The sequence below is a fragment of the Manacus vitellinus genome, unplaced genomic scaffold, assembly GCF_001715985.3.
Source record: "Manacus vitellinus isolate BGI_N305 unplaced genomic scaffold, ASM171598v3 scaffold_23_pilon, whole genome shotgun sequence".
Taxonomy (NCBI): domain Eukaryota; kingdom Metazoa; phylum Chordata; class Aves; order Passeriformes; family Pipridae; genus Manacus; species Manacus vitellinus.
This window is the reverse complement of record NW_021939718.1, coordinates 5,547,404-5,564,091: the sequence shown is the minus strand read 5'-3', so window position 1 is coordinate 5,564,091 and position 16,688 is coordinate 5,547,404. Positions and strand designations below refer to the sequence as shown.

Here is a 16,688-nt window from a genome sequence, read left to right as displayed (position 1 = left end):
GTTGATGTGATATGAACTGTGGTACCAACTGCCTGGATACAAATACTTTCCAGATCTAGTTCCTAACCGTGGCACCTCATGTGCTTCTCATCCATTAAACATGGAATTACTAATGTGTGTTCCCACTGTGATGATGTAGCTGTAACACAGTAATGGCCCAAAAAGAATAGCTGAAATTAATTATAATGGTGAAATGAATAATTTTCCTGGAGTCCTGATTAACAGACTTTTGGCTTCTCATTTGTAGAAATTGGGGCTTTCATCTCCAGGAATTATGACTTTGCCCATAAATTCTTGAAAGCCATATAAAGAGTTCTCTTGACTTTGCATTTTCTCATATCTTTACATTGAAATCCTATATCTACTGTGTTTGCCACTCAATCCAGAAACCTACAATTACTATCATGCTATTTCTTCCTGTAACACTATTCTTTTGTCGGTTTATAAAGAGCTGAAACCTATATGAGTGTTATGTATTTTGCAGAAAAAAATCTAAATTTCTGGAGGCTGATGTTCTTCAGAGTGCTGCTTAGAAGCCCTCAGAAGTTATCATGTAATCTTGGCAATTCTAAAAAAATTGAAATCAGAATTCCCTCCAACAATGAAAGTGACTTGAATATCATAGGACTGAATACAAAATAAACCATCTTATTTATGCTATTTCTTTTTATTTGTGGAAACGCTTCCAGCTGTTTTCAGCTGCATCTACTGAACATATGCCCAATTGGAGTTTGAAACATCTGCTCATTCAATATATGCCAAGTGTAATGGAATAACTTGTTGGAAACAAAGAGTAGTATTTGAAGGCTGCTTAAAGTGAAGGGGGAGGAATAACAATGAAAGTGGGATAAGTTTTTGCATTTGTAGAAAAACAGGTTGTTAGTTATTTTTTATTTTTATTCTTTCATTTTTTGGGTTTAGGTGGTGTGCTGTTGGGTTTTGGGGTGTTTTTGGTTTTGTTTTGTTTGTTATTTGTTTGATTTGTTTTTTTTCCTTAAGAAAACCCTTCTTAAGTGACTTGAGCAGACAGCAAGTTTAGTTTGGCAAACACTTGTCATGACACTCACCCACACACAGCCATCAACTTCAGCTTAGAAAGTTGGGCGGAACCTTAGTTCTAGCCTTAAGAGATCCTCTGACCAGGTGAAGTTATCTCAAGGAGATCAGACACAGATGCTGACTTCGTGATTTCTCAAAGAAACTTCTGTAACAGAACACTGAGATCATGCTGCTTACACAGCTGCTGTGTTAATTTACATCCTTGCTGTTCCATTCCTCCCTACCTGTGGTTAGTCTTCCTCTTAAAGGACATAAAAAAAAATTAAGATCACCTCAGACAAAGAGAATATATTTTATCTGGAAATAAACCAGTTTGTCAAGCAGCACATGCTGATTACAGTGTTCTTGGTAAAATAAGTCCTCTCTCTTACAGATCTCATTTGGACTTGCCTCTCTGAGGGTCTAAAGAGACCTCAGGTTCAGAAGAATAAACCCAGGATGCCACGTTTTATGTCATACACTGTTCCTGATTTATTTCAATATCTGAACTGCCAGCATTGGAGAAAATATTGTCGATTCTTATCTTTTGCCCTCTTCATATTTTAGTGCATACTGACAGTTTTCTTTAATTCATTACTCTACAGCACAGCACAAGCTCAATCTCTCTCCCCCCAAAAGAATAGCTGTCACACCTCTGACGAAAGCATACATATCTGAACATAGCAACTTCCTAAAATGCAGAGGGAGAAGTCTTTCAGAGACCCCCAGCACGATCTTCACAGACAATCCATTTATGCAGAAGCCCTGCCTTCTCCGCATTACAGCTCCACCAGGGTATATCTCCAGATTTCTTTAAGAGACTGTAAATAAAGGTTTCCAAAGAGGAGGACTATAATCATGGGATAACCTAGTATTCACCCTTACACCACTACTCAGAAATGCTATCGTTCTGTAGGGTTGCACCTTTGCTTTAGGCATTAAATGTAGCATCACAGAGCAACAGGTTCAGTTCCTATTCCCTGCCCTGCCTCTCAACATTTATGTGCACCCTGGACACACAGAGCTCCTCTAGGCTTCTTTATAGCCATGAAGAAATCACTGCAGACAGGGAAGGAGCAAAATGTGCATGGGTAGGTTGGTGGAAGAATATCTGCAGCTGAGATCAGTTCACAGGAGTTCCTGCTAAGTAATTCAAAGCTAAACGTGTGTCATTTGTTTGGGTTTAGTTTCTTTTATTTATTTATCATCTAAGGATATTATTTAATTTCTCAGAACAACTTATTTAACAGTGCATTGTATACAGTAGGTAGAGCTTCCCTGAACTGAATAACGAGTTGAGCTTTATATTTTTGTCTTTTTATTTGCTGATCTTTGTATTTCTGAAAAATAAGCTGTGAAGACCAGAAATGAGTGTTAGCTAACTACCCATAAATTAAGTAAGGAAAAAACAGATATAATACATACTGTCTGTTCTTAAAATCTTAATCCAAGGTATGACTTACTCAGGAATAATACAGCAATTCAATCTACATGGTGACAGGTACAAAATATTTTTCTATATTAAGCGATTTTACACAACACCTGCACTATACTGTTCTGTAATACAATACAATGGATTACAGATGACATGTTAAATAACTTTACATATGTAGAACAGGCTTTTTACAGTTGTGGAATGGGATTTTTTTTTTCTGAAGGTTGTCCTGACAAAAACAATTTTTTTGTTTCTTTTCAAGGAATAAAATGGCTAACAAATTTATTTTTCAGTAAAATTTCCACTTTCACTGACAGGTGTCTGATTTCATACCTTCTAAAGCAAAAAGCTATTGGTTACAGTGCAGAAAAAAAAAATCTTTTAGTTCTCTCTTCTTTTGGACAGCATTTATGTAAAATGAACTTCTTTGTTCTTCTTTAGAAGAACATTTGATGGACTTAACTTCTACTGAAAAGCCACTTTTGTAAAGTAGTGAATCAGACAGTGGAATCCAGACTCCGTTATATATGAAGGAAAACTGGATATAAGCAATGGAAAACTCAAAGCCTTACTGTCTTATTTCTTTATTCAAACTGATTTTGACTGATTTTTTTTTTCATCTTTTGGTGAAAACCTAACAGTGTGAACTGCATGTGAATGAGATGATGACATTGATGATGAAAAATGAGAAAGCCAGGAAAAATAATCTACATATGTAATAGGTAGTACTGCAGATGGACTGCTAAGTAAGAAATTACTGTTTCCCTTTCATTACCAAGAAATTAATGGCCTGTCTGGTATGTGCACTTGTGTGTGTGTGTGTGAATGAATAACTGAAGATAACGTGTGAGCTAGCTGACAAAATAATTCCTTTCTAATGATGAGTAGTGCTGTGCAGTTGACTGTTTTCATGTAGATTTACATATCACACAATTCTTTCTCCTTTTGAAAAAATCAGAGTATTACATATTAACATGAAGTGAGGAAAAAAATTACCTTAAATATGCATATGTATGTAAGTGTATTCCACAGATCACTCTCAGATATGTGACCAGTATGAGTACTGACAATTACTGAACAACAGGAGTTAGATTAGATATAGGTATAGATATATCCATATCATGTCTGGGCTTTGCAAATGAAGATTTGGGAAGAGCTCTACCCACAATTGTTACCGGCGCGCTGGTGGTTAAAAAGGCCAATATGAGATAGACAAGTCCGGTTGCAAAAGGCACAGCAGAAAGACTCCTTAGGTGGAATATTCTGCAACACACGATTCTTTCTGCGTGTGTTCTCAAAGGACGCAACAGCATTAAAGATAGTGTGTCTCCAGACCTCCTGATTGGAGGTCAGAGTAGACCAGTTACGTTGATCAATATGGCCAAAGCTGAGATGTTGTTTCAGGGAGTCCTTGTATCTTCTCTTCAGGGCTCCTCTCATGCAGCAGCCTGTGGCAAGTTCACCATAAAGCAAGATCTTAGGGAGGCAGTGATCTTTCATCCTTGAGACGTGTCCTGTCCATCACAGCTGTGTTCTCAGTAACATGGCCTCAATACTTGTGACTGCTGCTTGTTCTAGAACAGATGTATTGGTCATGTAATCTCACCAGTGGATATTTAGAGTTGTATGGAGACAGTGTTGATGGAAGCCTTCTAGGAGTCGCAGGTGGTGGCGATAGATGACCCATGATTTGGACCCATATAAAAGAGTAGACAGCACTATGGCTCTGCAAACACTGATCTTTGTACTTTTCTTCAAGTGTTTATTTCGCCAAACTCTTTTTTGAAAAGTATATACACATAGATGTGTATAAATATATACTCATTATAAAGTCTGTGGAGAAAGAGACATGTGGAGGCAGAAGAAACTTCAAGTATAAATCCTGTAAGGCCACATTGCAACAAATAGAATTTTTAATTTTATAGCTACAAACACACATAATTTTCTCCAAAAGTCAATAAAGGACCAATTTACTAATTCTGATTATGTCAGCTGTGATACAGAAGTCTCCAGCCATTCCTCCCCCAGCCAGTTCACTTGTCTTTTCAATCAGTTGTGAAGGCTCAAAAGCAGTGTTCCTTCAAGAAAAAAGATCAAATATTTGCATGACCCTTTTGATTATCGTTTAATTCCAGCAATTCACTGCAACAGAAAATTAAAAACCCAGCCAACTATACTCTCTGTAAAGATAGGAATATATAGTTTTTAATATATATGTATAACTTATAGCCAGTGTATACATGTGCTTGTATCTGTGTTGAACCTCAAACAATTGGGTTCAGACCATGGATTCAGCATGTCCAGATCCCTCTGCCATCCAGAAGATCAAAACTCTGACCTAACTTATTGTCATCCATGAACTTTCTGAGAGTAGACTCGATCTACTCATCCAGATCAATCTACTCATCCAGATCAATCTACTCATCCTGATCAATCTCCTCATCCAGATCACCAGTAATGAAATAGGACAGGGCCCAACACGGATCCCTGAGGGACACCACTAGTGACTGGCCACCAACTGGATGCAGCACCGTTCACCACCACTCTCTGGGCCAGGCCATTCAGCCAAATTTTATCCAGTAAACACTGCATTTATCCAAGCCATGGGCTGCAGCTTTTCCAGGAGAATGCCGTGGGAGACAGTATCAAAGGTTTTGCTGAAGTCCAGTCTTCCCTTCATCCTCTAGGCAGGTCACCCAGTCATACAAGGAGATCAGGCTGGTCAAGCAGGATGCCTTTCCTAAAGCCATACTGCCTGAGCCTGATCCCCTGATTGTCCTGTATGTGCCATGTGATGGCACTCAAGATGGTCTGTTCCATGAGCTTCACAGGCACAAAGGTCGGGCTGACAGGCCTGTAGTTCCCCAGATCCTCCTTCCAGCCCTTCTTGTGGGTGGGCGTCACACTGGCACCTCCAGTCATCTGGCATGCCCCTGGTGAACCAGGACTGATGGCAAATGATGGAAAGCGGCTTGAAAGTTCTTCCACCAGCTCCCTCAGCACCCTTGGATGAATCCCACCCTAGTGCCATAAACTTGTGTGCCGCGGTCCAAAGGGGGGATGGGACACGAGGAAGGGTGCAAGCACAATCCTCTATTCAGGCATGCGCACTCTCCTTTTGTCCGCCTGGGAGTGGAACCGCCCAGAACACAGGGCGGAGCATGAGACAGATAAGCAGAGGGGTGAACCAGGATAGGGACACTGGCAAAAAGGGAGAGGAGTGGGGGCAAACTCATGGCAAGCCTGGGTTTGTCCAGGATGTGCACTGTGTAGTGTGAATACAATGAAACCACATAATCACATCAAAGTCCACACGACAAAGTCCCGCCAATTGCTGCATGTTTCTCTCCACACCCGGAACTGTTCCCATCCTGAATCGTGTTCCCTCACACTTGTGAGCAGGTAGGTGGCACATCTGGTCACCAATTACCTCCTCCTGAATTTCTGAGGGTCTGTTCTGCTCCCCCTTGCTGTCTGCCAGCTCAGAGGCCTGGCTGCTCTGAGCATAAGCAGTCTTATTGCTAAAGACTGAAGCAAAGAAGCAACAAAGTACCTCTGCCTTTTCCTCATCCTTTATGACAATGTTCCCCCCTGTGTCCAATAAAGAATGGAGATTTTCCTTGGCCCTTCTCTTGTTCTTGACGTTTTCATAAAAACAGTTTTTATTATCTTTCACAGCACTGGCCAGACTGAGTTGAGCTTTTACCTTTCTGATTTTCTCTCTACATGACCTAACAACATCCTTGTATTCTTCCTGAGTTGCCTGCCCAATGTTCATATATGTATATATGCAAACACTAATGTAATTGAGACTTTTTTATATATACCATTATAACCTCTTCCAAACTCTGACTCTAGGTATCCAACCCCACTTATCCAAAAGGGAAGCCTGTTACCTTTACATCTGCTCACACTCCTCTCTACCTCATAGACATAAACTATCTGTTGCTCTCAAATTCTCCAACTTACTAGTACATTCAGATTAATTGCAGCACAACTATTTCCACAGTAGGCATTGCTTGAAAGCTGTTGCTCTCAAAAAAAATTGATGCACCTGAACATTTGTCGGATTTTGAACATCAACCAGTCTGCAAGAAAAATGCTGCTTCATAAATACTGATTTTGACAAAAGTACTGAAGAAGTATTAGTTAAGCATCATAAACCATCTGAGGGAGGATGCCCACACATGAAAAAAGTAAGAAATCAAAAGGAGCAGCTCCAAAGCAGCCTCTATACTTCCATGCCTCATTGCTGATAAACAGAGGGCCTAATATTGCATAATACTTAATCACTGTTAGAGGACAGTACCTATCAGTTAAAACCTAGGAATATTAACCAGGCTATCCTTCAAAGCATTGCTGAGAAGCAAATCAAGTAAGTATTATCTCATTTTCATGGATTAAAAAGTTGAAACCAAAAGAAATACCTTGGCAAATGGCACAGACTGAACTGGGAATATGCCAGGACTCAGGCTCCAGACAACCCAGCCCAGTATCCTACTCTCCTTGCAGCAGAGCATGTTGCTTTATTGCCATGGCAGATCCCAAATTACTTCAGTTACTGTGGTTAGAACTTGGTAGACCTATAACGCAGGCAGGGACTTGGTGTCTTAGTTTAGAAACTGTGGAAGAGAGGCCATCTGTTCTGTTTGCTATTTTTAACACACTTGTCCAGACTCGGATAAGAAATTTAAGGTGGAAGTGGATCTAATTTCTTGGAAGGCATTCACCTGCCCAGATTCTGACACACTCTCCAGGCTGCCTAGCTTCCTCAAAACACACTAAATGGAGGAAAAGGTCTGCAGATGAGAGGCTTCATGTAATAAATAGTAGATATATATATTTCCTTTCTTAAAGAAACCTGTGTTCTTTGAATATGATCCACATGCTGTATGTTGTTTGCAACAACAACCATTACAGAAAGACTGGTTGTAAATAATCACATAATTTTTCAGTCTTAGCTGAAGAGCAGTATCAATCATGTTTGTAAAGTGTGTCCTAAAGATATTTTCACTTTTCTTAAGCACTGAGTCATCAAGAAGAGGTAAAATGCATAGTGAAAAGCAAAGCCATCTCATATTTGCAATTGCAAATGTAAAAGTTCAGCACTATACTCTGCTCGTTAGTTGAACTTTTCTGAAGTGCTGTATGATCTGTTTTTGCCTCTTTCTTACTTCATGAAATAGATTTCCCTACAAAGAAATTACATGATTCAAATCTTTACATTTACTACCTGTGTGGAATTTAAGAGGCCCGAATATAGCAAAAATCAAGTAAGGAATATATATTACAATCCTACATTTCAATTATGCTAAATGTGGCAGTTTAAGCCACATTAGAAATCTAAAATCCAATTTTCAGGCCTTCCCCCACCCCTTCCCACAATTTATACTAACACCGGAGAGAAACTTTCAGGCCGGAGGCTTCTGTAGGGGAAGGGGAAAGTATCTACATTTATTTACACAAATAAATATACTGTACAAACTAAAAGCAACTATATATATATATTTACATTTCTGTCAGTCCTTTTAGCCCCTCCCTTTAACTTTAGTCCAGGAAGAGCCTTTCAAGGCTGATATGTAACCAATCTCTCTCTCTCGTGGGAGTGTTCTGGGCTCAAACGCTCTGCCCTCACCAAGCTTCCGCTGTTTGTGGCAGTTTTTCTCCTCACGAAGTCCAGGAAGATAGCTTTGAGTCTTTGTTCCACGGTCTGCTGTGTAATCCCTCCCTCTCGGTCTCATACCTTGGTTCGTAGGCTGCTGCAATGTAACTTATCAACGTACGCATCCTGGAATCTTCATTCCTCTAAGTCAGTTTTCAGCTGCCCCCGGTCAGCTTTGGCAGGCAACTCCCAAGCTCTTGGCCCATCTCCAAATTGGACAAACAAAGTAGTGGCACGTCCTTACAACATTGTCTCCCATGTTCTCAATTATACAAAAAAAGCTCAATTGTGTAAGAGGAATACTTGTTCTTATAACAAAACATCCCAAAGTATATTAATTACAGTGGGAACAACTTAGCTCTGTGAACTGCTTAACCACACTGCTGTTAAAATCATGGCTGCATTAAGCCAACCTACTGCTGCTGTGAAAACAACTTACATAACAAGTTTTTCTTCTTCATTTGCCATTTTTCCTACACTTAAACAAAAAAAAAATTTGTGCTACAGTAAGTCTACCGAAAGTCTAAATTGACTAGTTTCAGACACAAATAGATACATCTAGCATTAATATGGTGATTGTGAGCATGAATTAATTTCCACAAAGGAAAAAATCAAAAGGCAAAGAAATAATTTTAAGTAATACAGTTCTTCCTTGTGCATTTCAGAACAAGGATTATAGGAAAGTACACTCCTAAAACACTATGGGAATCATTGGCATAATGAACTGATAAAAGCTTGAAAATTAATTTCTCTGCTTTTCCATAGGAAAGGTAGATCACAGCCAGCAGCAATGATCCTTCTCACATGCTCTGCTTCTTCCAGTGCACCAGATACAAATTCAAAAGCAGCACACACAACTGAATTTTTGTGCCAGCTTAAACTTCGGCTTACTTTCAAAGATGATAAATTAATGCCAACATTTTACTTATATGAAACCCATTCATTATGTCTTTCACTGAGACCACCAGTTAATTCACCATTTAGACGTGTTTACACCTACCCACCAATCATTATGTTTCTACATGTGAATGTTCCTGAACTTTAAGGAATAATGAAGGATTTAACACTAGAACAAACTGAATCAAACCCATTCATGAATAAATATCATGTCCATGCCTCACAGCTCGCTTGCTTTCTCTCAAATTCCCCTTCTTAGGAATATGAGTAGCTCTACCCTATGCTCACACTCTCTTTCTGCTTGAAGTCTCTCAGTTCATTAGTCTTCTTTCCTCTCTAGTCTCTCTTCATGCTTTCCACTATGTATTTTGTAGCGCACACAAAACCAGCTGTGGTACAAGTGTGATATATATGGAGCTCTAAAAAGAATTTATAATCTCAACTGATTCTCTTGCAATTTTGCAGGAGTAAAAAACCTCCACAAAATATTTAATTTTACTTGGGTTTGAATTGGTGTTTTAATCAGTTTCTGAAAAAGATAAATTGTGTCATGGTGTTTTTTGAGCAAAACAATATATTAAATCAAAGTGAAACCACTGAACATTTAAATTATTCAGAATGTGTTTCTTTTCTATAGTGAAAGGAAAAGACGTATTTGTCTAAAACGTTTTGCCCAAATCTAAGTCTATATAGATAACACCAGATGAAGGTATAAACAAGATTTGTGGGGATAAAGCATTCCCGGTACAGTACTGTTACCTCTAACAGCTGTTTCAGTGATAAGGAGCCAAAGAAACTCAGTCACATAAAATACAAGCTTAGCAGTGTCCTAAATCTAGCACATTTTCCCCACACCAAGAAACTGCATCAAAAAAAGAGAACCAAAACAAAACAAAAGAAAAAAACCACCAACAACCAACCAACCAACCAACCAACCAACCAAACACACACACACAAAAAACCCAAACCCAAAAAACCCCCGAGGAAATCTCAAACATATTCCAAAGCAAACAAAGCAAAACGAAATAAAATTACTTACTGTCTTCTTCAACATTTTGATGGCGTAAGGTTTCTGGGTCCCTTTCTGCCTGCATCTGTAGACAATGGATGTAGCCCCACTAAATTAAAAAAAAAAAAAAAAGGCAAGAATAGTTGTATATACAACTCTTTGAACTTGTCAGTAAACAGAGTTGCCTAACTGAAACTACATTTTCTATTCCTCCCACTTTGGGCAAAAATACTACACTTTTCTCCACAAATGCAAAAAAAAAAAATCAAACAAAAAACCAAACAACAACAACAAAAAACCAAACACAAAAAACCACACACAAAAAACCCCAAAACAAACCAAAAAACCTCTCTGATGAATCAGTGAACTTCAACAGTTATTCAGCCAACAGAACTTCCGAGAGCTCAGGGTGCTTTTTTGGTCACACCTTTTCCGTCTCCTGACAATTCCTGAAGGTTTCCTCAGGGTATCAAGTGAACATATCTTGCCCCAAACCTGTGGCAACCTATCTTGTCTTTGTTAAGGCAACATTTGCAAAAATTAGTTGCATTGGGTTTTTCCCTAACTGTTGATGGCAGTAATGCTGAGACAGAAAAGACAATTGTTGTGTTGCTCCCTGCCCAGTTGCAAAACCAGCCAAATTTGGCACCAGATGGAGCAAGTAGCACTTTTGGTTAATTCAGTGGAATCTGGTGGGGCTTGTTCATAGCAAAAGTGAACTGGAGTTACATCTTCTGGTTGCCTTCAAGGTGTACTTACTTGAATGTGTTAAATCTGAGCACTCATAACATAAAATTATAACTCTGCTAGGTGGAAGGCACTTCTCTGAGTGGGAGGTTGGGCTAGACAATCTGCAGAAGCAGGCTCAACTTGCTGTGCTTTACTTTTTACCATCAAGGAAGGGACCAGTACTCTGTCAATTAGTTAAACAGAGGAAAAACCTCTGGAAAACCATACTGACTACAAACTATTCAGATAACTTTATATTATACCACAAAATTAATGCACTGAAGTGCTATGTGTCAGCAAGGAATTTAAGGCATTTTTGAATGCCTTCTGCCCTCAGGAAATTTGTCACCCACTCTAAGACTCAGCACTTCTGAGTAGCAGCAGATTTTTAAGCTAGAGGGAACTGCAGTTTTCACACATGACTTCCTGAATAACCACTGCAGAACTGCATACAGCAACTCTGCAGTGAGTTAATTTCATATATACCCCACACCAAATTGTATAGCAGATCTCTTAACCAGAGGCAACCCACTTCAGTATGTCTATAGGAGATGACCACGAGCTGCACAATGACATGAGCAGCTTTCTTTTGAACAAGCAACAAGAATGGCACAGCCATTCTTGACTATGTGAATAAAGATATGACACAAGTTTTTTTATTCTGAGTGCAGTGCTATACAAAACTGCCATGCGTGCTCTGCCCCCTCAGCATGGGCACAGGTGCCAGATAAGGCTCTGAGTAGGCACATCCATATTTTTATGAGTACATCTGTGAGCACAAGAACTGGCATTTGATTGAGGAGATTTGTTCCAGAGAGACCTCTTCATCAGGAAGGATCACCTACGGCAAGGGTTATGCAGCATAATCATTTGAGGTCTTGTGTGCATCACACATAAAGTAATCTTCACTTCATCTCAAATGTTAAAATGATTTGTCTCTCATAACAGTGTATTGATAAATGTGTGGGAGTACTGTAAGCTTAAGTGACTCCCAGAATCATTACATGAATATAATTAGATCTTCTCTCCTTGGCCAAATCCAATGTAGCAAGTAGAAAAACCTCTACCACATTAAAAAAACCCCTCACATCTTTTAAATACAAACAAAAATGATAAAAGGTAGAATTCTAAGAACCTGCTGTAATAAGTTTTCTATCTCCAGTATTTCACTTCAGGACTGTAACGGAGAATTCAGTGCATAAACTGCAAATCACTCTTGTACCGTGCTTCACATATGCAGAGTACAATATCAACATTAAACTCAGTAGTTTACATGTGCTCTTACTAAATAGGTAGTGCACTTTCTAATAATTATTGTATTTGTATGAGAGCAGAATTAGATAAGCTGTGCAACTGATGTTCCAAATAAATAGATTACCATTCCTGTGCACATTTCTAGGTGTTCACTGATGTTGTAGCAATGGAGGACAGTAACTGTCTCTCAGTAGTGCTTGTGTCACTGTTTGCTTTACCAGTTTGTAACCTGGTGCTGCAAAATCTTCAATGTGAATAAGAACCTATGCAGCAGAACACCCCTGATGATTTAACAGCAGTGCCTTCGTGATGAGACAGACAGCTATACCACCAAGGATATTATCACACCACCTTTAACTTGACTGTACCCAAGGCTGGAAGACAGGCAGTATAATGCTTGAAAAAGGAATATGACAGTCTGGGGACATGGGAATTTACAAGAGCGAATCCAGATGAGCAGTTTGACATCCAGCTCATTGGTCACTGTTCAAAACACACACAGAGGGACTACTTCAGAAATTATTCCCTGTTGCAGAGACTTCTGACAGCACATCCCTGGAGTCCTAATTTGGGGAAATACTTTTGACAAAATATCACAGGACTTGGAAACATTTTCAAAGAGTTCACTTCTAGTTTATGTGTCTATGCCCAGTTCTGACAGTCATGTTCCCACCAGCCAGGAAAGAGATCACCAAGCTAGCAGTTAACACTGCCTTCATCTTCCATGCTGGCGACCAGCACTGGAACTCAGGAACAGGATGGCAACCTGCTTACACCATGCCTGGTGCAAAACTTAGCAGAGAACTACTACTGACTAGTACAGACCTGACTCCTTGTCTGTTTGGTGATAGCAGGATCTCTTTGCTTCTCCCCATTTGAAAAAAAAAAAAAATGTGGTGGGAGGTGGCGGGGTTTTCAAGGGGTCTTAACGTAATGTGCAAACAGAACTGCCTCATGCAAATAAGGGCTTCTTTTGGCTTCCTGCTGGAGCTCAGCAAGTCTTCTGCTGAATCAGCACATGCAGCTTTCCTGAGACTGTGTGACTTAGAAGGTCACCAGTTGGAGCAATCCAAGCTTTCACCACCAAAGAGCAATGGGAAGATTCAGATGCAAAAATCTCACGTGCAACTGAAAAGCTGCTAACCTCTTGTCCTTATCCTAAGCTTTTTCACATCAAACCTTGACTGTCATCAACCAGGTTCTCAGAACCTCTTCTGGAATTTGCATCAATGGAAAATTTCTTTGATACATTTGGTCAGAATACACAAATATGCAGAAACCAAGAATTCTTGTGGCAACATGCCACTTTCCACAGGCGTGGAATTCATGGCCAGATAGGAAGACCACAAGGCTCTCAATGTCCCATTTTCTGCAGGTGGTGTTTCCCTTCATCTAAGTGATAAATATCAATAGTGCTATAGAAAGAGATCACCTAAATTCAAAGGTTAAGGCACAGATTTGATAAACAGCAGATAACAACACTGCAGCATTAACAGTTTAAATGAGAGGATCCTGTGAAGAAACTGAGAAGACCCTAAGCCCAAGCAGCTACTATCACTTGCAGCAGTACCTTGCAGTGTGTGACTGACAAGCAACTCATTCCAAATTCAGCCCAGAAAACAGAAATTAAGCCTGTCATATTCCATAAGATTACTCACTGTATTGTGTTTGTCTATCTGGAATTGATTCTGTTGGTTCTTCCCTCTTTATAGTTAGTGAATATATACATATGTATCTGTCTTTGCACATATTTGTACACATTTATACAAAATATTTGATTATGTATATTTGTGGATGTAAGCATGCATTTATTTGCTTCTAAAGAAAATTAGGCTTAAAGGAGCATTCAGTGGCTGCTGCTTTTTTGCATCTCTGCCTGTAACAATCTACCTGAACTAAAAAAAATATAAATTATTTGAAGTTAGCTGGAATAATACCAAAAAAGAGGCATATTCTCCAAATATGTAATTGGCCAAGTTAGAGAATACTATTTAAAATTCCTGCATGGTTGAAAATATTGTCATTCTCTTTTACTGACATTCATGTTTCTGTTTGGAAAGCTGCTTAACAATTCTGTTAAAGATTTACTTTTAAAAGCCCGGGTGTAAGAGTGAAAATGCTAAAGAACAACAGCAACAACAACTACTAAAAACCTAGATCATTTTAGTGCATGTGGTATATACTTTACTACATAAATCTGCTTTTATACTCAGTTTTGAACTTAGAAAAAGCCTAAAAATAATGTATACATCTTAACTACTTTGTCAGAATGAACAACCAAAGCACCACCTAAAATGAGGCCAACAACTCATGAGAAAGCTTATGATGTCCTGTGCATGGAATGTATCACAGCTGTGACACAAAAAAGTCAGTATTAGCACAGAAATAGTGAAGTACAAAATACTGAAGTACAAATACTTCAGCACACAATAAACTCATTCATTAGTCAAATGATTGCTTTAAAAATTTAAGGTATTAAAAGTGCCATTTAATATGTGAAAATAGACTAAGAATTAATGACTGATCTCTGCATTTGTGTTGCTTTCCACACAAATTCAAAAAACATTTTTAAAATATTTAAGATGTATGTGCAAAACTTCTCCCCCCCTTCCCCAATATACAATTCGTTGAGTGTTATGAATTATTTTTCTTCTTATTATCTTCACATGTTACTGAATTTCCAATTATTTTAGAAGGACACTGTTTTAGAGGATGGACAGTGGCACCACAGTGCCCTGCCTGTGCTACAGAGTCCAGACTGTGAAACGGAGAGAAAAGGCATGGTCACACTTCAAATACATGCAGTCAAAAATAGTGGTGTCAGCACAGATGGAAGGAAGGCAGAGACGCCCAGGAGGGGTGTTAAGGAGGTGGAAGTGATCGGCAGAATTTGCACATAAAGGAGAAAATGGAATTTGCAGGATCCCGCAGTGTAGACTGGCAGAGAGACAAAAGGCAAAGCAAGAAAAGAGAGAATTTGACCCAGTTTGGAAAAAGCCTTTCTTCCCCCAAACCCACAAAAAGCTTCTGCCTCTGAAACAGGAATGGCGACCAAAATGAAATGCAGCCATGTGTTTACTTGCTCATAGTAATTAGGACAGATGAATTCCTAGAGCTGCAGTTTTTATAATGAAATAAGCAGTCATTGACTTTATTTTACTGGAAGAAAGAAATTTGGTCTTTTCAAAAGTAGGTCAGCATCTCCACACCATGCTCCCTCATCCTGGGTTTTATACTGCCTTTTGAATCAACTCAGGACGAATACAGTCCTCTATGTAATCTCCTGCAAATTTCATTTGGATTAAATTCTTTACGTTCTGAATTGATTTTTGAAAAATAAATTGGTTTGTGCTTCATGCAGTCAAACAATGATTACACAATCTAGTTTGTCCAAAAAAAGTCAGGTGAAAGAATGGTCAGTCCCCAAAAAACTGTACTTGGTACAAAGCCATGGAAATCTGTGCTGCCAAAACTGCAGTAACAGGTCGAAATCCAGTATTGGTTTCCACAAAGAATACTGATTTTTTTTGTACAGTTCACAGAAGTACAAAGTTAAACCACATTAATTTACTCTTCCTTACATATAAACTAGGTCAAATGCATTTATAGAAGTGAAATTACTGTTCCTAGACTTCAAAATTAAATGTCCTTTTTGAAGTTAACTACTGAAAAGAACAAACAAAAACAAACAAACAAAAAAGAGACAAAGCTCTTGACACACACAGAAATGAAAATAAACTAAAAATGCATACTCCATGGCATTACTGCTATTGGCTTCACTTAGAAAAGCACATACATGCAAATTAGGAAATTCTCACAACTTTCTTTTCATGTGAAAGTATCAAAACAAATTTTGTTTTTACAGTAATCTGAAAAACAATTCTTAAATTATTCAAATCTAATCTAAAAGCTTCTTCTAAACACCAACACCAACATATAAAGGACTTACAGGCAATTGCACACAATGGAGCCCTCCTTTCTCCCTCATTATTTCACAACTTGTAAAGAGAATGGAAAATTTCAAAAAACGTACATAACTTAGGAGGAGGAAAAAACCCTTGAACTCCCACATCCTACCAGAAATGAAACTAATTTTTAAAGAAGGAAAGGTTAGTGGAAAAAGCATACACAGTTCTGGAAAAGAAAGCTAATTGCATTGCATTCCAAAGTTCTGGCTGGTTTGATTTTGAGGATGAAAACATCCATACCTTTTCAGTTTTTCATTCTGTGACTTTAAGCTGCTGAGTTCATTTTCTAGTATTTGAGGTGAAAGGCCTTTTTAGCAATTGATTTCTGTTCAGGTTGGCCTGCAAAGGCAGTGCAATAAACCAACAATATATTTTTTATATTCAGCCTTCACTGCATTCAGCAGACAAACAAAAGGAGCACAACAAAAGACATAGACCATTTTGAAAGAAGCTGTAATCAAACTAGTGCTTGCCAATATTCTTGAACCCATAACTGCTGCAGATAACAATTTGTAGAACTGTAATCTTTTAGACGTGGGCTAGGTTGGCTGGTGAAAAACTAATTAAATGCAGCAGTCCAAGCCACTCCTGCTGTGGTGGCTAGACCAGCAGCTGCTAATTCCTGCTGGGATTGCAGCAGTATATTTCTAACTCACTTCCAGTGGGGCTTCTCCTTCAAGGATTGCAGGAAATTTA

The 16,688-nt window shown here is 38.7% G+C and overlaps 1 protein-coding gene across 1 annotated transcript in view; it reads right to left on the bottom strand.

Moving 5' to 3' along the window:
- Positions 1-16,688, bottom strand: part of CAMK4 (calcium/calmodulin dependent protein kinase IV) — a 142,719-nt gene that overhangs the window by 73,064 nt on the left and 52,967 nt on the right. The window contains exon 2 of the mRNA XM_008921431.2: positions 10,072-10,150. Coding sequence (XP_008919679.1) covers positions 10,072-10,150 — 79 coding nt within the window. The remainder of the gene's footprint in view (positions 1-10,071; positions 10,151-16,688) is intronic.